Here is a 22868-nt window from a genome sequence, read left to right as displayed (position 1 = left end):
AGCTCAAACCTCTACACTGCAATTGTATAGCTCTGCAACCCAAGTCACTTGACTTGGGCCAGCTGCGGCCATGCAGCAGGTCTTTTATCACAGTGTAGATGTACCCATAGACTTTAAGGCCAGAAGGGGCCATCGTATTCAACTAGTCTGACCTCCTGCACATGACAGGCCACAGAACCTCACTCACCCACTCCTGTACTAGGTACCTAACCTTTGGCTGAGTTACTGACGACCTCAAATCTTGATTTAAAGACTTCAAGATGCAGAGCATCCACCATTTACTCTAGTTCAAACCAGAAAGTGACCCCTGCCCCATGCTGCAGATGAAGGTGAAACCCCCGCAGGGTCTCTGCCAATCTGACCTGGGGAAAATTCCTTCCTGACCCCAAATATGGTGATCCGTTAGAACCTAAGCATGTGGGTGAGACCCACCACCAGACACCAGGGAAAGAATTCTCTGTAGTAACTCAGCCCTCCCCCTCTAGTGTTGCATCTCCCACCATTGGAGACATTTGCTAATAGCTGTCATGGATGAGCCATATGCCATTTTAGGCAACCCCATCATACCATCCCCTCCATAAACTTATCAAGCTCAGTCTTAAAACAAGTTAGGTTTTTTGTCCCCACTACTCCCCTTGGAAAGTTGCTCTAGAATTTCACTCACCTGATGGTTAAAAACCTTCATCTAATTTCAAGCCTAAACTTATTGATGGCCAATTTATATCCATTTGTACCTGGGCCAATAATGGCTCTTAATTTAAAGAACTCTCTCCCTTCCTAGTGTTTTTCCTTTGATGTTTATTTAGAGAGAGCAATCATATCTCCCCATAGCCTTTGGTTGGTTAGGCTAAACAAGCTAAGCTCCTTAAGTCTCCTCTCATAAGGTAGGTTTTCCATTCCTCAGATCATCCTAGTAGCCCTTCTCTGCACCTGCTCCAGTTTGAACTCATCTTTCATAAACGTGGGAGACCAGAATTGCACCCAGTATTCCAGAGGAGGTCTCACCAGTGCCTTGTATTATGTAAATAACACTTCCCTGTCTCTACTGGAAATACCTCGCCTGATGCATCCTAGGACTGCATTAGCCTTTTTCATGGCCGCAGCACATTGGCAGCTCATAGTCATCCTGTGATCGCGCAGTACACCTAGGTCTTTTTCCTCCTCTGTTGCTTCCAACTGATACATCCCGAGCTTAGAGGGAAAATTCTTGTTGTTAGTCCCTAAGTGCATGACCACTTTGCACTATTAAGTTTCATCCTATTTCTATTACCTACCGTTTGTACCAAGCTTCAGCCTCTTTGTTCTGCCCCAGAGAGCGGTAGAGCCTGCCCAGGTTCACCATGGCCACGTAATGGTTTGGGCTGAGCCAGATGGCCTGCTGGTAGTGGGACACTGCTCTCTCAGGAGCCCCTGCAAAGCAAAAGGCTGTTAGGCTGCTTCCTTATGGAAGTCTCAAAAGTTTCAGCACTAAATCAGGCTTCTGATTCTTTAGAATCATCATCATCAGTTGCAAAATGCTCCTTTCATCAGTCTTCAGTGCACTTGGAAGGTGGGAACCATCATGAGAGAGAAATCCTGTCTCAGCTCTTCTTGAAATTATGCACAAAGGGAAATTGCCATTCAAATAAAAGAGTAAGGGGGAAATGAGATTTAGGAGTTAACTTTAGGCACAAATTTAGCCAGCTGTAAAAGACAGAGGCTGCAAACAAATGTAGACAGGACAAACAGCTCCAGTTTTAAAATGAATTTGGCTACTGAGGGAAATAATTTTTTTCTGATAGAAAGTGGGAGCAGCAAGTGGCTACTGGGTTACAAGCAGCAGTTGAAAGGACAGTTAGGCTCATAGGATGGGAACAGAGAGAAGTCGTCTCTCAAATCCAGGTAATCTGGAAAAAGAAAAACAGTAACTAAAAACTAATTTGACAATAAATATAGTCAAAACTTAGAGAAAGGGTATTTCAATCCTTCCCCTAAAGTGTTATCGCTTCTTTCCACTCAGAATTACTGTTGTGAAGGCTACATGGGACAAACACACATTTTTAATATTTGGCAAAAAAGATTCAAATCCAGCAGCCATACACAAATAACAATAACCTACCCCGCAGTTTGCAACAACGGTAGGCTACTGATTCCCTTTTGGGTGGCTGAGGGCACGCACAGCCTTTGCACTCAGGACTCAAAAGGCACCTGAGGCAGACTCCAACAGATTAGTGATCTGCTGCAGTTATTTCCAGGGTTTAGAATGTATTGGTAGAAAATGCTTGTTTTGTAGAATATCATCAAGATGTCTATGTTTCAGAGGAACCATTGGGTGGCACTGTGTCACTGTATTTTACCTATCTACACACGAAATAACAAATGCGATTCTGAAATCCACTAGATCAAACACAAATACAAAACAAAATATTGTGCAAGTTACTTGAAAAACTATAATCATTCTTCTGTGCCTTATGTTTAAAAAAAAATGCTGAAGTTCATTTTGTGCTGAAGAAAGGTGCCAGATTGCTAATCCTGGGGAGTGAATTTGTATTTATAATAATTTTATGTCTAGCCTTTCATACTGAAGGATCTCACCATACTTTATGTACATACACACTGCATATTAACTACAAAATAAGCATAGGCATAGTTGAAATCACCAACATCCCAGCAATGCAAATATGAAAACTTCAGTAGATGTTAACTCAGCTATGTTGCATATCTTGGGCCAGATTCTCAGCTAGTGTAAATCACTGTAGAGGAACTATGTCTATTTGCAGCTGCTGAAGCTCTGTCCCTTCACATGTTTTATGACAAACCATTTCACAATGAACAGCACTATATTAAACTGCATTTTTAGCCAGAAAAAAAAACAACAGGAATCAAAAACAGTACACATGTGCAACAGGGCTAGAACCTAAACTTAGTCACAAAAAGGTAGGGAATACCTATCTGTACCACATAAAACTTAGAACAGAAAAAAATGTTAATGTATTTCCTTGAATTTTTAAAGGAAAGCAAGAAAGAAATCCATAGTGAGAATCATAAGCACTTAAAATACTTCAAAGCCAGAAGAGGACATAGCCCTTCAGGATAGAATATTCAGTGATGGCCTAGCTCTGCCCCCATTGATGAGCAGATGACCATCTTCAAAGTGCCTTAATATTTACAGTGGCATAAGTACTTAAGCCACAGCTAGTGAGAGAACTTAAGTCTTTAAGGCCAATTAATGCCTACATATTAGGTGCACATTTAATAGGTACACACTTACACAGGAGGGAGGAGTGCATCTCATTATCGGTGTCCCCACTGAGGGCTTGTCTTCACTGCAGAGATAATGTGAGTTTTAACTTTAGTGTTGTCCCTAACTTGAGCCCTACCCACACACAAAAACCTGTAGTTTAAGGCCAGTGGTGCTTCTAATTTGAATTGGCTGGCCCGAGAAGGAGAATTCAAATTAGCGCATCTCATCAGCTGCTAATCCAATCACTCTATACAGCTCGCATGTTATTTGCAGCCTGGCTACTCTCACTCAAGGTAGGGTATTTGGAGAGGAGTAAACGTGAGGGTAGATTGCTCAAATTAACTCTCAGTGAGGACACAACCTGTGACTTAACAGAATTTTCCATTGCATAAGTGCAGTAGCCATTTTTCAAACATTCATAACTTTATTGTCCAGTTGTCTTCAGACTTGGTCATATCCTCAACAGAATGATTTACATTTCAAGTTTCAAAATTCAGCCCTTTTTTTTAAGGTAGGTAGGTAGGTAGGTGTGTGTGTGTGTGTGTGTGTGTACAGAACAGGGACAAGTTACCCTTTCCCCTTGCAGAATGAACAAGTGCAAAGAGAAATGGATTTATGCTAAATTGAAATGGAACCTCAAGGATGGAATAGGGCATTTTGGCAGCTTCACACAACAGTTTAGGACTGGAAGGGAAGTTTGAACTTTGCCAAGACACAAGGGTAAAATCTTTACTTCTGCACCTAACACCCTGATTTCTTTCATGGCCCCACATACTCAGCACTTTTGTTTTCTACTGGCAGCAGCACAGTGCCCACTACCATCAGACAAGAGTGAGGAGTCAGTACTAACTCAGAGGGAAGAATGCCAGAATCACGAACACCACTTCTTGCCAGATCCTGGCTTTCCAAGGACTCCCTTCCAAGTATTAACTGAGTCTGCCCCTCTTTAACTTTGAGTTGTGAAAACAGCATAGCCTGAAGCACAGAATGGGTGTCGGCTATGCCAGCTTAGGCTGCAGTACTTCATCAATGTCTCAACCCGGTTCTGCAGGGACCACCTCTAGTAGCGAGAGGGTAGTTTAGTCTCTGTGTCTGTCTAAACTTGGCCTTGCTTCTAAAACTGTCAATAAAAGATCCAGTTGGGGTGGTGATTTTTATTATGTGGATGCCAGGAACTGCCTGGGGCCATGGAAGCTGGATTTGAACCAATAGCATAGAAGTGAAAGGCTCTGTATCCCATTACCAATCCGCTGAGAAATCCATTCTCCCCACAAGAGTCGTACGTTTTTGTTTTGCCAAATGATTGTAGTTTCAAAGCTTTGTTTATTTTACAGCAGTGGCATTCAGCTTCTCATAGAGCAACTTTGTCACTGAGCAGAGTCACAAACAGCCATGAAAGTGACATGGGTGTGTCTGTCTGTCTCTCTTTGGCTTTGAGTGGTCATGCGTTCTTGGGGAAATTATCACACGGTCGTCAGGCCACTGTGTGATGCATTGCTCATCCTCGAGAATATAGCTGCAGGCACTGGTATGGTGAGACAAATGTGGCAGGAAACACACTGAGAAGCACTGCTGTACAGTGTTAGCATTTGTTACAAATCTCTTCAAACCGCAGCACTGTGGTCAGTCTCAAGAGAGCAGGGACAGTCTGTATTTATTTATTTGGAGTTTTACAAACTACAATGTAAGTGTGTCCATCCTCTGCTCTGGGAGCCCTTGACAATCTTTAAAAAATACCCTACTAAATAAACCAGACCCACTCAACACAGCAAATAAGCCAGCAACATAAATCTGCCAGCTCCATCTCACTTACCAGTATCAACTAAGAAAACACCATAGTTATTATGCAGATCAGAGCTCTCTGGACAATTCTCTATCCCAGCCTGATAAACCTCCTGGGCTTCTTTAAATTGTTCCTTAAACAAACAAAGATTTGTTATTAGTGGTAATACCAGCTTTGTTACTGCATACAGATATTTCATGGAAATGCCTTGTTATCATCACACAGAACTTCAACAGTCCATGTCATTTCATCTCAGTATTCAGGGAGCTGTGCACATAGGGTGAACTCTTGTCCCCTATTAAAGGCAATGGGAGTTATTCCATTGACTTCAGTGGGGCTAGGATTTCACCCACAGAGTCAATGTTTCCCAACTGTTACCTCACAGGGGTACTAGCAATTACCTCCACTTCCCCATACAGTCACAACAGGAGGTAGTTGTGGTAAATGTTGCCAAAAATCAATTATTCACTCAGTTCCAGTCCTGAATGGTTTCCTGGTGTCAGGGGCATGCACAAAGGGGCGGGCGGGGGGGAACCAGGGGCACTGCCCCCATGTGTTCCTGCAGCCCCGGGGAGGGAGGAAGCAACCGGGCAGCTGGCTGCCAGCCGAGCTCCTCCTCCCCCGACAGCTACAGCTTCTCCTTCCCTGCTGTTGGGAGTCCCAGGTGTTGCCTCTGCCTCCAGCCCCTGATTCACCTCACCTGCAAAGCAGGCAGTAGCGCTGGGACTCCAGCAGTAGGGAAGGAGAAGCCGCAGGCTGCAGCTATAGGGTGGGGGAAGGACCCTGCAGCCAGCCACCCTGCTGCTTCCTCCCTTCCCTGGGCTGCAGGGACATGGAGAGGGCAGCTGCTGGGGGAGTTGTTGCCTCCTTGCTGCTGGGTGTCCCCGCCAGAGGTCTCCAGAGAAATGGGGGCGGGGCACATGAAACTTTCATTTGTGTGTGTTTAACGTGCCCCTCCAAAAGTATTCAAATTGAAATCCCTGCAGTGCCTGGTGTGGATTGTTGAATAAAATGGGGTCTAAGGCAGTGATACTCTGACCTCAGTGGTTCAGGAGACAAATTAGCGATCAATATTACCCCAAAGAGCCACAATAGTGTGAATTAATTTACTACAGTACAATTCATATTTCAACAGCAGGACAGGGGAAATATTTAGTTTTTGTACATAGATAGAATTCTCACAGCAAATAAGTGAATAACTTAGTGCAAGTTGATAACTTAATTGGTTAATAACATAGTAAAAGCATCCTGGTTGGTTAATAACTTAGACTGGTTAATAATTAAATCACACACTGTTTTAATATCATGTGCTGCAAAGAGCCACAGGAGACACATTAAAGAGCCACTTGCGGCTCGTGAGTCGCAGTCTGAGTATCACTGGTCTAAGGCATGGTCTATCCCTCAAATTTAGGTTGCTGTAGCTACATTGCTCAGGGCTGTGAAACAATTCACACCCTGTGTGATGTAGTGAGGTCGACCTAACCTCCACTGTAGATGCAGCTAGATCGATGGAAGAATTTTTCCATCGACCTAGCTACTGCCTCTAGGAGAGTCAGACTACTTACATCAACTGAAAAACCCCTTCCATCGACGCAGGAAGTGTCTGCACTATAGTGGCACAACTAGAGCACCGTAGCTGCGCTGCTGCAGCCTCTTTATTGTAGGTAGACACACCCTAAGGCTGCTCTATGTCATTGTTGAATACATGCTGCTATTCCGTCTGCACACCCCTGTAACTACATTACCAATATCAAATGACCTGAAGGAGCATTTGTAGCTCCCCATAGATTTCAGTGGGATCTGTGGGTAGGTATTCAGCATTTCTGGAAAATCAGGCTATAACTCTTTGTTTTGTAATGCACCTGGCGACATACTGCGTACGAAAGGCACTCTATTGCCCACATTCTAGCTAGTGTGAATTTCATGAGTATGCAGCCAGACACTATGAGGGGAATAGGGTCTGTAATTCTGATCGAACAGCAATTATAAGGTTTTCCACTTCCCACAGCAGTCCAGCTGGCATGAGAAAACTACCTGCTTGCTCATACATAAGAGTGTTAAAGAATTACTGTTTTTTCTCTCCCCTCTCAGTTCATACATTTGCTGTGGGTGATATTATTTAATGCTTGTGAAAGGGAGGTATTTTAATGGTGAGAGCCAAACATGGTGCAGGCAGATGCTGTGCAAATTTCTACCACCCAACTCTGTTGCTGTTCCTGCACCTTAATGATCTGGAACAACACTGCAATGACAGACCACGGCCTTTTCCTGAGACTCCCAAATGAGATCAGCTGTTTGATAATCTTGTGAGACCACCAAGAGGGATTTTCACAACCAGGATTTGAATCCAAGTTTAAAATAGCAAAAGGCTATTAACCCATTGCACCACTTTAGTCCCAATTTTATATATATATATATATTGCAAATAACTGATTATGCTTTGTTACAAGGATCTTTAAACCAAGATACTCATAAGTGACCAGCCATTTTGGGTGCCCCAGTTGATACACTCTAAAAGGGGCCTCATTTTGGGTGCTCAGGACTTTTCAAAATGAGGCTGCTGTAGGGTGCCAAGCTGGGCACTGAAAAATGTTGGCTGTAGTATCTTCTTACAGAGGAATTTCCTAATACCTGGAGTGGACCAGAATGGTTTTGCTTCTTAACACGGATTCAAATTCTGCTCTCAGTCATTACACCAGTGAATCCCAGAGCTTATTCACTGGACTTACTCTGGATCTAGAGTGGTGTAACTGAGAGTAGAATATGGCCCATTAATTTTTTTTAAATGCACCAGCTCTCCTCTTCATATTCATTTAAGAAATGGGAAGCTGAAATTCATGGCATTTGAAAAAATATGACTTGAAAGCAAATGACTGTCATGGTTAAGTGCTTTCACATTTACATGATAAAGGTCAGCCAGCAGAAAAGATAGGGTGTGATAACACACAAACACTCTTAAAAATGTTCCGTTTGGACAGTTTGCATATCCCTCTATGGAATTACCACCCCCTTGTATTCTACCAGGGAAAATAAGGAGCACAGTTAGCATCATGAATTCTTAACTAAAACAAAGGGCAACTTTTGGAGAAAATCCTGTGTCAGGGCTTGCCTACCCTTAAAATGCTACAGCAGCACTGCTGCAGTGCTTCATAGAATCATAGAATATCAGGGTTAGAAGGGACCACAGGAGGTCATCTAGTCCAACCCCCTGCTCAAAGCAGGACCAATTCCCAACTAAATCATCCCAGCCAGGGCTTTGTCAAGCCTGACCTTAAAAACCTCTAAGGAAGGAGATTCCACCACCTCCTTAGGTAACCCATTCCAGTGCTTCACCACCCCCCTAGTGAAAAAGTTTTTCCTAATATCCAACCTAAAACCTCCCCCACTGCAACTTGAGACCATTACTCCTTGTTCTATCATCTGGTACCGCTGAGAACAGTCTAGATCCATCTTATTTGGAACCCCCTTTCAGATAGTTGAAAGCAGCTATCAAATCCCCCCTCATTCTTCTCTTCTGAAGACTAAACAATCCCAGTTCCCTCAGCCTCTCCTCATAAGTCATGTGCTCCAGCCCCCTAATCATTTTTGTTGCCCTGCGCTGGACTCCCTCCAATTTTTCCACATCCTTCTTGTAGTGTGGGGCCCAAAACTGGACACAGTAGTCCAGATGAGGCCTCACCAATGTCGAATAGAGGGGAACGATCACGTCCCTTGATCTGCTGGCAATGCCCCTACTTATACAGCCCAAAATGCCGTTAGCCTTCTTGGCAACAAGGGCACACTGTTGACTCATATCCAGCTTCTCGTCCATTGTAACCCCTAGGTTCTTTTGTGCAGAACTGCTTCCTAGCCATTCGGTCCCTAGTCTGTAGCAGTGCATGGGATTCTTCCGTCCTAAGTGCAGGACTCTGCACTTGTCCTTGTTGAACCTCATCAGGTTTCTTTTGGCCCAATCCTCTAATTTGTCTAGGTCCCTCTGTATCCTATCCCTACTCTCCAGCGTATCTACCACTCCTCCCAGTTTAGTGTCAGTTCAGTATAGACACTCCTTACGCCGATGGGAGTGGTTCTCCAGCGGCACAGGTAATCCACTTCCTCCCAAGAGGCAAATTTTTCTGTTGACCTAGCACTGTCTACACAGGAATTTAGGTCAGCTTAACAGATTTTTTCATATCTCTGACCAACGTAGTTAAACCAACCTAATTTTCTAGTGCAGACCAGGCCTCAGAGAGACATGCTTGTTTTTTGTCTCAACTGACTATAACTTTTGTTTTCTTTTTGAGTGGGGCAAGTTTTCCTTGTTGAGTTTATTGATCATAGAAGCTGTGTTTAAACCAAGAAGCGGTTATGTTATGCTGGATTAATGGGGTCTCAAATCAATCAAACTCAATGACATATACGACTATGGGATGTTATCATGTCTGTACTACACAGGTATCCATAAAGCATTGACAACTCGCAGAGTCCTGTCCCAGCGTGCGCTGGGTTCACTGCACAGTTCTCTGGTAAGACCTCTTTGGCAGTTCCAAAGTCCTGGTCAGGAATCTGGAAGGGTATGCCCAGGGCATTATGCAGAACTTTCTCCCACACCGCTTATCTTCTCCTAAATGGTACTGCAGTGCAGTCACAGGAGCCTGATTGTCCTATAGCACTCCATATTGCCAACCCCAACCCTTCAAAAATCATGAGGCAGGCCCCGCAAACTCAGGAGATTAACTGATAAATTTGTCAAGATTTTTATGAGATTTAAACAAAAAATTTCTGGGAGCTTTTTATTTGCCTTCTGAGCCTTTAGGGTACGTTCAGGTCACATTTTCTGGCTTTTCTCTGCAACCACAAGAGCTAATCTCCTTGTAAAAAAGATAAAAGCTGAGATTCTCACAAAACAACTTGACTCCGGAAGCTGAAGTTTGAAGAAGAAACACCAAATATCATGAGTCACAGGATAAAACCATGAGAGTTGGCAACCCTGCTCAGACTGGAGTAAATCAGGACAAACTCCAGTGAAAGCAGTAGAGTTGCATCACTGTAAAACTGGTGATATCACACTTTCTGATATCACATACATTTCCATGGCAACATATCATGGCACAAACACCGAGCTGCAGCTGAGACCAAGCAGAGGGAGGAGTTGGGCTCCCAGTGAGAGAGGCATCCTTGCTTAAAGGCGCAAATATCTTCATAAACAGCAAAGGGAACATAGGAAGCTTTGACTGAGTGAAACTGTGTGTTGTAGAAGTGTTCTCTTATTGAGTCTGCTCTGGTTTGAAAGTCACCTTGCAAGGGACTAGAAGACACTGAATTACAGAAGTCTGTACTAATTCCCTTGAGCATGAGACTTTCTTCTTAAGAGCATCTTTTACAAAGCCAGGAGCAAAGGAACTTTAAGCCCTATTTCAGATTCACAGCTCTCAAATTACTGGGGAACATACTGTGTAGGACCAAGGCAATCAAGATGCCATCTCTTTGTGTCACTCCCACCTGCTCTCTCCTTCTTTAGCCATCACACACAACCTCAGACACAGCAGTTTGTCATAAGCATGGTAACTTCATGAGAGCTAATTAAGTGTGCAAGTTCTAGCAACTCCAGCCCCCTTTTCAGACATGTGCGAGATAAAATTCTTGAAATAGTCGCTCCCCCACAGCTACACACAGTTTAAAAAAAAAAACTGTTACTGGGATAAGTTTTGCATATTGTGTGTTAAAAGTATCCAACAATGCAAAAATGTGTGATCCAAACTATGCTCCAATAGAAAGAACAAAGGCCATGAACTTAATTCCTTTTAAGAACTACAAATAATACATTTCTTTAAAAGGAAGAAATCAGACTGCAACTGAAAAATGAGATCTAGTTTCTCCTTCCCACACATATATCATCAGGCCAATGCTGGCAGAATTTCCTGTAATGTATTCCTCAAGGAGCTTTGCACGTTTAGGGTCTGGCTCTGCAGCCCTTAATCATGTGGAATAGTGCTTACTTGCATGAGTGGTCCCATGGAAGTCAACAGGTCTGTTTGTGTAAGTGGTATGCAGTACAAGGGCTGCAGAGTCAACTATTAATCTTGTGTGGTTTGAAATGTGGAGGTGTTAAAAAGCTAAAGGAAGTTGTTACCATCTGGGGAAACTGTATAGACCATTTTTTCCCCCTCCACTTAGTCAACCCACAAGAGGATGGACAAACTGTGTGCGGAGTAGATCAATTATTAGTGGACTTAGCATTTCTAAGTCAAGAGAACTACAGCTAAGGACATTTCCTTTGGACATATGGCCTTACACCACTATACTGTTTAATTGTCCTGACAATCTTATGACCAGTACTTCTAATTATTGAAAATTAATTAATATTAAAACCAGCTGTCACCATAGAATCATAGGACTGGAAGGGACCTTGAGAGGTCATCTAGTCCAGTTCCCTGCACTCAAGGCAGGACTAAGTATTATCTAGACCAGTTGTTTGTCTAACCTGCTCTTAAAAATCTCCAATGATGGAGATTTCACAACCTCCCTAGGCAAGCTATTCCAGTGCCTAACTATCCTGTCAATTAGAAAGTCTTTCCTAATGTCCAACCTAAACCGCCCTTGCTGCAATTTAAGCCCATTGCTTCTTGTCCTCTCCTCAGAGGTTAAGGAGAACATTTTTTCTCCCTCCTCCTTGTAACAACCTTTCATGTACTTGAAAACTGTTATCATGCCCCCTCTCAGTCTTCTCTTCTCTAGTCTAAACAAACCAATTATTTTCAATCTTCCCTCATAGGTCATGTTTTCTAGACCCTTAAATCATTTTTGTTGCTCTTCTCTGGACTTTCTCCAATTTGTCCACATCTTTCCTGAAATGTGGTGGCCAGAACTGGACCCAATACTCCAGTTGAGGCTTAATCAGCGTGGAGTGGAGCCGAAGAATTACTTCTTGTGTCTTGCTTACAACATTCCTGTTAATACATCCCAGAATGTTTCCTTTTTTTTTTGGCAACAGTGTTACACTGTTTCACTCATATTTAGCTTGTGATCCACTATGACCTGCAGACCCCTTTCTGCAGTACTCCTTCCTAGGCAGTCATTTCCCATTTTGTATGTGTGCAACTAATTGTTCCTTCCTAAGTGGAGTACTTTGCATTTGTCCTTATTGAATTTCATCCTGTTTACTTCAGACCATTTCTTCAGTTTGTCCAGATCATTTTGAATTTTAATCCTATCCTCCAAAGCATTTGCAACCCCTCCCACCTTGGTATCATCCACAAACTTTTTAAGTGTACTCTCTATGCCATTATGTAAATCATTACCTCAAAAGGTAATAACAAAATGTTTTTTAAGTACATCAGAAGCAGGAAGCCTGCTAAACAACCAGTGGGGCCCCTGGACCATCGAGATACAAAAGGGGCACTTAAAGACGATAAAGTAATTGCGGAGAAACTACATGAATTCTTTGCTTCAGTCTTCAAGGCTGAGGATGTTAGGGAGATTCCCAAACGTGAGCCATCCTTTGTAGGTGACAAATCTGAGGAATTGTCACAGATTGAAGTGTCACTAGAGGAGGTTTTGGAATTAATTGATAAACTTAACAGTAACAAGTCACCGGGACCAGATGGCATTCACCCAAGAGTTCTGAAAGAACTGAAATGTGAAATTGCAGAACTATTAACTGTGGTTTGTAACCTGTCCTTTAAATCAGCTTCTGTACCCAATGACTGGAAGATAGCTAATGTAATGCCAATATTTAAAAAGGGCTCTAGAAGAGATCCCGGCAATTACAGACCGGTAAGTCTAATGTCAGTACCGGGCAAATTAGTTGAAACACAATAGTAAAGAATAAAATTGTCAGACATATAGAAGAACATAATTTGTTGGGCAAAAGTCAACATGGTTTCTGTAAAGGGAAATCATGTCTTACTAATCTATTAGAGTTCTTTGAAGGGGTCAAAAAACATGTGGACAAGGGGGATCCAGTGGACATAGTCTACTTAGATTTCCAGAAAGCCTTTGACAAGGTCCCTCACCAAAGGCGCTTACGTAAATTAAGTTGTCATGGGATAAGAGAGAAGATCCTTTCATGGATTGAGAACTGATTAAAAGACAGGGAACAAAGGGTAGGAATAAATGGTAAATTTTCAGAATGGAGAGGGGTAACTAGTGGTGTTCCCCAAGGGTCAGTCCTAGGACCAATCCTATTCAACTTATTCATAAATGATCTGGAGAAAGGGGTAAACAGGGAGGTGGCAAAGTTTGCAGATGATACTAAACTGCTCAAGATAGTTAAGACCAAAGCAGATTGTGAAGAACTTCAAAAAGATCTCACAAAACTAAGTGATTGGGCAACAAAATGGCAAATGAAATTTAATGTGGATAAATGTAAAGTAAAGTAATGCACATTGGAAAAAATAACCCCAACTATACATACAATATGATGGGGGCTTTAAATTTCGCTACAACTAATCAGGAAAGAGATCTTGGAGTTATCATGGATAGTTCTCTGAAGATGTCCATGCAGTGTGCAGCGGCAGTCAAAAAAGCAAACAGGGTGTTAGGAATCATTAAAAAAGGGATAGCGAACAAGACAAAGAATATCTTATTGCCCTTATATATGCCAGCAGATCGAGGGACTGATCATTCCCCTCTATTCAACATTGGTGAGGCCTCATCTGGACTACTGTGTCCAGTTTTGGGCCCCACACTACAAGAAGGATGTGGAAAAATTGGAAAGAGTCCAGAGGAGGGCAACAAAAATGATTAGGGGGCTGGAGCACATGACTTATGAGGAGAGGCTGAGGGAACTGGGATTGTTCAGTTGTCTGCAGAAGAGAAGAATGAGGGGGGATTTGATAGCTGCTTTCAAATACCTGAAAGGGGGTTCCAAAGAGGATGGATCTAGACTGTTCTCAGTGGTAGCAGATGACAGAACAAGGAGTAATGGTCTCAAGTTGCAGTGGGGGAGGTTTAGGTTGGATATTAGGAAAAACTTTTTCACTAGGAGGGTGGTGAAGCACTGGAATGGGTTACCTAAGGAGGTGGTGGAACCTCCTTCCTTAGAGGTTTTTAAGGCCAGGCTTGACAAAGCCCTGGCTGGGATGATTTAGTTGGGAATTGGTCCTGCTTTGAGCAGAGGGTTGGACTAGATGACCTCCTGAGGTCTCTTCCAACCCTGATATTCTATGATTCATGGTACGCCCACATCTTGAATACTGAGTACAGATGTGGTCTCCTCATCTCAAAAAAGATATACTGGCATTAGAAAAAGTTCAGAAAAGGGCAACTAAAATAATTAGGGGTTTGGAACAGGTCCCATACGAGGAGAAATTAAAGAGGCTAGGACTTTTCAGCTTGGAAAAGAGGAGACTAAGGGGGGATATAATAGAGGTATATAAAATCATGAGTGGTGTGGAGAAAGTGAATAAGGAAAAGTTATTTATTTGTTCCCATAATATAAGAACTAGGGGCCACCAAATGAAATTAATGGGCAGCAGGTTTAAAACAAATAAAAGGAAATTCTTCTTCACACAGCGCACAGTCAACCTGTGGAACTCCTTGCCGGAGGAGGTTGTGAAGGCTAGGACTATAACAGGGTTTAAAAGAGAACTAGATAAATTCATGGAGGTTAAGTCCATTAATGGCTATTAGCCAGGATGGGTAAGGAAGGGTGTCCCTAGTCTCTGTTTGTCAGAGGGTGGAGATGGATGGCAGGAGAGAGATCACTTGATCATTACCTGTTAGATTCACTCTCTCCTGGATGCCTGGCATTGGCCACTGTTGGTAGACAGGACACTGGGCTGGATGGACCTTTGGTCTGACCCAGTATAGCCATTCTTATGTTCTTATTGATGAAGATATTGTACAGAACTAGACCCAGAACTGATCCCTGTGGGACCTCTTTTGATGTGCCCTTCCTTGTGCTTGACTGTGAACCATTGATAACTACTCTCTGCGAATGGTTTTCTAATCAGTTATGCACCCACCTTATAGTAGCTCCATCTAGGTTGTATTTCCCTAGTTTGTTTATGAGAAGATCATGCGAGACAGTATCAAAAGCCTTACTAAAGTCAAGATATACCACATCTACCGCTCCCTCTCTATGCACAAGGCTTGTTACCCTGTCTAAGAAGCTATTAGGTTGGTTTGATATGATTTGTTCTTGATAAATCCATGCTGACTGTTACTTATCACCTTATTATCTTCTAGATGTTTGCAAATTGATTGCTCAATTATTTGCTCCATTATCTTTCTGGGTACTAAAGTTAAGCTGACTGGTCTGTAATTCCCCAGGTTGTTCTTATTCCCCCTTTTATAGATTGGCACTATATTTTCCCTTTCCCAGTCCTCTGAAATCTCTCCCGTTTTCCATGACTTTTCAAAGATAACACTGATCTACAATTTTTGAGAAGTCGTCTGCTTCAGAGATAAAATGTGCTATTTATTATGTATTTTGATGTGCTGAATTCAAATATGACAATTAAAACAACTGATTGGCTACTGTTTCTAAGATATTTAAGTTTTTACATTTTATGTCTATGTATATTGTGTAGATAGTAGAGTTTTAATCATAAATTGTAAACCTAGGTCTTTTCATGTGTTTATGGTTGTTTTACATGAGAATATTTCACCTGTCCTGTTTATGGAACACTTTAAAAATCAGCAAAAGGGTTATATAAATAAAATTTATTATGAAAAAAAAGGCAAAAAACTATTCTGTACATAGTTTAGTCCTATTCAGTGTCTACTCAGCGTTTCTTGGCTTGTCTCTTGTATTCATTAAATGGAGCATCTCTTGTCACTGTCCAGCAATAGTCTGCAAGCATTGATGGGCTCCATTTGCCCTGATAGCGTTTCTCCATTGTTGCAATGTCCTGGTGAAATCGCTCGCCGTGCTCGTCGCTCACTGCTCCACAGTTCTGTGGAAAAAAATCTAGATGAGAGTGCAAAAAATGTATCTTTAGTGACATGTTGCAACCAAGGCTTTTGTATGCCTTGAGGAGGTTTTCCACCAACAACCTGTAGTTGTCTGCCTTGTTGTTTCCGAGAAAATTTATTGCCACTAACATTCCATGCCGTCTTTTCCTTGCCACGCAGTGCATGGTCAAATGCATCATCTCGAAGAAGTTCACGAATCTGAGGACCAACAAAGACACCTTCCTTTATCTTAGCTTCACTTAACCTTGGAAATTTTCCACGGAGGTACTTGAAAGCTGCTTGTGTTTTGTCAACGGCCTTGACAAAGTTCTTCATCAGACCCAGCTTGATGTGTAAGGGTGGTAACAAAAGCTTCCTTGATTCAACAAGTGGTGGATGCTGAACACTCTTCCTCCCAGGCTCCAATGACTGTCGGAGTGGCCAATCTTTCTTGATGTAGTGGGAATCTCTTGCACGACTATCCCATTCGCAGAGAAAACAGCAGTACTTTGTGTATCCAGTCTGCAGACCAAGCAAGAGAGCAACAACCTTCAAATCGCCACAAAGCTGCCACTGATGTTGGTCATAGTTTATGCACCTCAAAAGTTGTTTCATGTTGTCATAGGTTTCCTTCCTATGGACTGCATGACCAACTGGAATTGATGGCAAAACATTGCCATTATGCAGTAAAACAGCTTTAAGACTCGTCTTCGATGAATCAATGAACAGTCTCCACTCATCTGGATCGTGAACGATGTTGAGGGCTGCCATCACACCATCGATGTTGTTGCAGGCTACAAGATCACCTTCCATGAAGAAGAATGGGACAAGATCCTTTTGACGGTCACGGAACATGGAAACCCTAACATCACCTGCCAGGAGATTCCACTGCTATAGTCTGGAGCTCAACTGCTCTGCCTTACTCTTGGGTAGTTCCAAATCCCCGACAAGGTCATTCAGTTCACCTTGTGTTATGAGGTGTGGTTCAGAGGAGGAGGATGGGAGAAAATGTGGGTTCTGTGACATTGATGGTTCAGGACCAGAAGTTTCATCCTCTTCCTCGTCTGACTCAAGTGAGAATGATTCTGGTGCATCAGGAACCGGCAGTCCTTCTCCGTGGGGTACTGGGCATATAGCTGATGGAATGTTTGGATAATGCACAGTCCACTTTTTCTTCTTTGACACACCTTTCCCAACTGGAGGCACCATGCAGAAGTAACAATTGCTGGTATGATCTGTTGGCTCTCTCCAAATCATTGGCACTGCAAAAGGCATAGATTTCCTTTTCCTGTTCAACCACTGGCGAAGATTTGTTGCACAAGTGTTGCAGCAGATGTGTGGGGCCCACCTCTTGTCCTGATCTCCAATTTTGCAGCCAAAATAAAGGTGATAGGCTTTCTTAACCATAGTGGTTATACTGCGCTTTTGTGATGCAAAAGTCACTTCACCACAAACATAGCAGAAGTTATCTGCACTGTTCACACAAGTACGAGGCATCTCTGCTCACTTTGGCTAAACAGAAATGTGTCCCTTTGCAAAATCAAACACTGACAAATAAGAGAGCACGACACTGTATGATTTCTAGAGCTGATATAGGGCAATTTGTTCAGCAGAGTGATGTAAGCTTCGTTATGATTGCATCATCCATGACTTCTAGGAATAACATGATGCAATTCATATCATGTATGACGCAATACCAGCTTCAGATTGCATCATTCGTTGTTTTGCCTAAAAAGCAAGTACTGTCCAAACACAGTCATAGATTTATTCATAGATCCAGTCAAAGATGTATTTTAGTCATTTCTGGTTTAAATTGAGATCCCTTCCCTTTATAACTCACTTATCCTCTGCCATTCCCAAGTCAAGGGTCGTATATACTGACCCAGTAGCATATCTTGAAAACTAGAGCCAATCAACAATTTTAAGCATCATTTTCATTCTCAGTGACCCAGAATTAGTAAAGTTTGACTACATTTATTTCAGAAGCATTTTGGCTGTAGAGCAGTGTAATCAATAATGGCTCAGGTATCTCCTCAGTCAGCTCCTTGACTATTCTAGGATGCATTTCATCAGGCCCTGGTGACTTGAAGAAATCTAACTTGTCTAAGTAATTTTTAACTTGTTCTTTCCCTATTTTAGCTTCTGATCCTACCTCATTTTTACTGGCATTCACTATGTTAAATGTCCAATCACTACTAACCTTTTCGGTGAAAACTAAAAGAAAAACGTCATTTAGCACTTCTGCCATTTCCACATTTTCTTGTTATTGTTTTTCTGCCCTCATTGAGTAATGGGCCTACCCTGTCCTTGGCCTTCCTCTTATTTCTAATGTATTTGTAGAATGTTTTCTTGTTACTCTTTATGTCTCTAGCTAGTTTAATCTCATTTTTTGCCTTGGCCCTTCTAATTTTGTCCCTAAATACTTGTGTTATTTGTTTATATTCATCATTTGTAATTTGACCTCGTTTCTACTTTTTGTAGGACTCTTTTTTGAGTTTCAGATCATTGAAGGTCTCCTGGTTAAGCCAGGGTGGTCTCTTGCCGTACTTCCTATTTTTCCTATGCAGTGGGATAGTTTGCTCTTGTGCCCATTGAGGGGCTTATTCAAAACACAGTTTCAATGCAACAAACCCACTGTATGTGTGTATATGCAAATATATTGCTAATAGAAATCTAAAGGCCATGCCTTGAAATTCCTATCATATCAGACATAATAGAGATTTTCATCTACCTGAACAGATCTGGTAACATTTTACTCTCACCCATAGATGGAAGGAGAAGAAAATAAAATAGCAAAATACATTTTAGCAACTGATATTTATTATTGATGGGGCTGGTAACAGCACATATTAAGACTGCCTGACCCTTCCCATTATAAGACCCTCTTTTTATTTGCAGTTAACTTTCAAACTTTAACCATTTTGGCTGAAATTTTCCATGCTGGATGTCTGCCTCAAGATGACTCTTTTTGGAAAATTTCAGCTAAAATGGTTCAGATGTTTTCAAGAACAAAACTAGTGAAAAATATATTTTTTGGCCCATGGTAAAGAATTTGGATGATCTTTTCTTCGAAAAGCTGTAGCGCCCCCATGCTTTGTCACAGGGACTTGAAATTTGGCACGGGGTTGCTTTTGTGTCAGGGATGTGCCTTGTGCTGTGCCCAAGAAAATCCTCCCAAATTTGTCCAAGTTATAAGCCTCTGTAAAAACAGTTTGCACATGCTCAGAACATGCTGCTGCTTGTATCTGCAGAGGGCTGAGTAGGACTTTCCCTGCAATTGCAGCTCTGGGCTGCTGTGGGACAGGTTGAGGCTGGGCACTGGAACTGAGAGAAGGGAATTTATATCTCCTGTGCTCTCAGTGATTCCCCCACCCACCCAAGCCCAGGTAATGTGGAGGAGGAAGTTGCCTGATTCAAATGCAGAGAGGACAAGAGCCAATCCTGGGGGAGGGATGCAGGTGGAGTAGATTGGGTCAAGGAGCCTGGAGGAGACATGACTGGAACTGGAGGCTGCCAGGGCAAGGGGAGAGGGGAACAACTGGGACTGGTAGCTGTGGGGTGGGAGGGAGGGGGGAGTGGCTGGGCAAGAAGGCAGGGGCTGGGATCTGGGGTGTGTGTGTGGAGACTGGGAGCCAGGACAGGGGGGGAGGATTTTTATAGACTCATAGATTTTAACACCAGAAGTGACCATTGGATCATCTAGTCCAGGGTTCGGCAACCTTTCAGAAGTGGTGTGCCGAGTCTTCATTTATTCACTGTAATTTAAGGTTTCGCGTGCCAGTAATACATTTTAACGTTTTTAGAAGGCCTCTTTCTATAAGTCTTTAATATATAACTAAACTATTGTTGTATGTAAAGTAAATAAGATTTTTTAAATGTTTAAGAAGCTTAATTTAAAATTAAATTAAAATGCAGAGCCCCCTGGACCAGTGGCCAGGATCCGGGCAGTGTGAGTGCCACTGAAAATCAGCTCGCGTGCTGCCTTTGGCACGCAAGCCATAAGTTGCCTACCCCTGATCTAGTCTGACCTCAAAGGAGACCAGCACTGGGAGAAAGAGAGGGAAAAGTGAGGAGGAGGGAGGGAGAGAAGAACCAGGACAGGAGCTGGTGTGGGAGACTAGAACTGGGAACCAGTTGGGCAGGAGAAATGAAATGGAGGGAGGGGACAAATCTAATGAGAAGTTTGGGGGGACAGAGTTGGGTCTGACTGGGCAAAGAGACTGGGAGATAGAGCTGGTGGGAAACGGGAGCAGGGGGCACAGAGAGGAGATTGGACGAGCAGCCCAGGGAAGGAGACTGGGGCTGGAAATCAGTGAGGCTGGGGAATGGGGGGAGGAGAGGTGAGGGCAACTGAAGACCTGAGACAGGGGGAAGAGATAGATCAGATAAGAGCCTGGAGGGGGTGAACTGAGACTGGATGGGCAAAGAGACTGGGGACAAGGTACTGGTGGGTGGGAATGGCTGGTCAAAGCCGGGAAAGGCTAGAGGGAACAGAGCAGACTGGGTCAAGCTCAGAGAGAATGAGCAGAAGAGTCTGTGCCCACTAGAGAACACTTCCTTCCAGAGAGGAACAGAACCCAAGATTCCTGAGTCTCACCATTCCTCTGCTGTCAGCAAATCTCTGCAAAACCCACTGACAAAGTGTGTGTTTCATTTCCCTCTATTCTTGGTCCACGTAGAGGACAACAATATACTACTGCTATCAGTTACTCCATTAACTCAGATGGCGGAGCTCTGTTCTGTGGATGTAAAGTTTCCAACAATGACAACGACCCAGGTGGGTGTCAATATGATGCCACATGATAGAATTTTTGTTTTTTTCAGTTTGCTTAAAAAAAACAAAACTAGAAAATTGCACACAAAAAGCTCTGTTAAAAGAACATCATTAAAGCTGCAAAGTCAATCACTCAAAAGTCAGGAAATGCCTGAATTAAGGCTGCCCTTTCAACCTTAATTTGGCCCCCTTTTCTGTACACATTATGAGACCGTCTTTAATTGCATGGTCACAAGCTACTTTTTCCACAGGACCCCTGCTTTATTCAGTGCACAGGATGGACCTGCCCTAGGGATGAATGAGGACTGTAGAGAGAAGGAAATTGTTGTCTGTTGTACCCTTGCCTTATTTGTTGCAAAAGTTGGAAGGTGTGTAGTGAATGAGGCAAGGGATTGTAGGAAGACAAAGGACAAGCTCATGGTTAAGGCAGCTGAATGCTGCCTTGGGGAATTATATTCTAGTCCTGTCTCTGCCACAGAGTTCATATGTGATGCTGAAGTCACTGAAACTCAACTTTTCACAGATGGGCACTAATTGCGTGTTCTCATTTTCAGAGTGTCCAACTTAAGATCCTGGGATCTGATTTGCAGAAGCACTGAGCACTCTCAGTTGCAAGTGAAATCAATGGGAGCAGCATTTTGAACATATAAAGTGATATATGATGCTATGTTCTCTAAAAAATCAGGTACTGAAAGTCTCAGATTCGGCACCCAAAATTAGTGGATACTTTTGACCTTAATCTCTTTGTGCCTCAGCTCCCCATATGTAAAATGGGGATAAAACCCACTCATGTCATAGGAGTATTTTGCAAAAAAAAAAGTAAATATTTGTGAAACACTCAGATATTATAGTGATGAGCGCAGTAGAAAAGCCCAGGAGGAAATTAATAATTCTGTCTTCGAAACGGGGTTTGAACAATGTGCAATAAGCAGGCCTAGGACCACGCATTGGGGAGAAAACAAAACACTGAACAGCTGCGCATTAAGTGAGGACCATGCACCCTGAGGCAGGGGTCTTGTGTAAAACAGTACGTGATCATGTATTTAAAGACTGAATCATAATACAGATGAAGAAGGGGGACCGAATTAAGGTTGCCCAGGCAACCTTAATTCTGACACTTCCTAACTTTTGAGTGCTTGACTTTGCACCCTTAATAATGTTCTTTTAAATGCTGTGGTTTTTTGTATGTAATGTATTATATAGTTTGCCTATTATCACACTCTAGATGCACTATGTAATAGATCATGATTTCTCTATAACTTCAATAACTTGGAAAGCTTTCAAATTACATTAAAAGAGTTCACATTGTACTAACATAACCTCAAATCAGCTCAATCAAATTACTATCTCAAAGTGGGTTTGCCATACTGAAGCAATTTATTCTAGAATACACCAGCTGTCATACCCAGATATTCACAGAATAAAACGGTTACCTACCTTCTGTAACTGTTGCTCTTCGAGATGTGTTGTTCACGTCAATTACACATTAGGTGTGCGCGCGTTGCGTGCACGGACGTCGGAAACTTTTCCCCTCAGCGGCTCCCGTCGGGCCGGCAGGGTCCCCCCTCCCGCCAGAGCGGCGCCCCGCTCTAGCGTACATATATCCCTGCGGGCCCGACCCTCCCTCGGTTCCTTCTTGCCGGTGACTCCGACAGAGGGGAAGGAGGGTGGGGAGTGTAATGGACATGAACAACGCATCTCGAAGAACAACAGTTACAGAAGGTAGGTAACCATTTTTTCTTCTTCGAGTGATTGTTCACATCCATTACACATTAGGTGACTCACAAGCTTACCATAGGAGGAGGGTAGGAGTCAAGGAACAATTGATTGAAGCACAGCCCAACCGACCACCGTGTCCTCTCTGGTCTGATGATGGATCGCGTAGTGGGCTGTGAACGTATGCACTGACGACCAGGTGGCCGCTTTACAGATTTCCTGGAGTGGAACCTGCGCCAAGAAAACCGCCGAGGACGCTTGGGCCCTAGTCGAGTGAGCCCTGACCTCCGGGGCTGGTACGTTGGCTAGCTCATAGCATGTGCGTATGCAAAGCACAATCCATGCTGACAAGCGTTGCGCCGAGATAGGCTGGTCTTTCATTCTCTCCGCAATGGCAATGAACAGTTGCGTCGACTTGCGGAATGGCCTGGTCCGTTCTAGATAAAATGCCAAGGCTCTACGGACATTGAGGGTATGTAGGCTGCAGTGGCTTG

General features: G+C 43.0%; 1 protein-coding gene across 2 annotated transcripts in view; it reads right to left on the bottom strand.

The window, feature by feature from the left end:
• Positions 1–22868, bottom strand: part of TMTC1 (transmembrane O-mannosyltransferase targeting cadherins 1) — a 183501-nt gene that overhangs the window by 5045 nt on the left and 155588 nt on the right. For both annotated transcript variants that reach the window (XM_065417021.1, XM_065417030.1), the window contains 2 exons: positions 5037–5139; positions 1275–1410 (listed from right to left, as the gene is read on the bottom strand). In XM_065417021.1, coding sequence (XP_065273093.1) covers positions 1275–1410; positions 5037–5139 — 239 coding nt within the window. The remainder of the gene's footprint in view (positions 1–1274; positions 1411–5036; positions 5140–22868) is intronic.

The sequence above is a fragment of the Emys orbicularis genome, chromosome 1, assembly GCF_028017835.1.
Source record: "Emys orbicularis isolate rEmyOrb1 chromosome 1, rEmyOrb1.hap1, whole genome shotgun sequence".
Classification (NCBI taxonomy): domain Eukaryota; kingdom Metazoa; phylum Chordata; order Testudines; family Emydidae; genus Emys; species Emys orbicularis.
The sequence above is the reverse complement of the archived record's forward strand: the minus strand, read 5'-3'. Positions and strand labels throughout refer to the sequence as shown.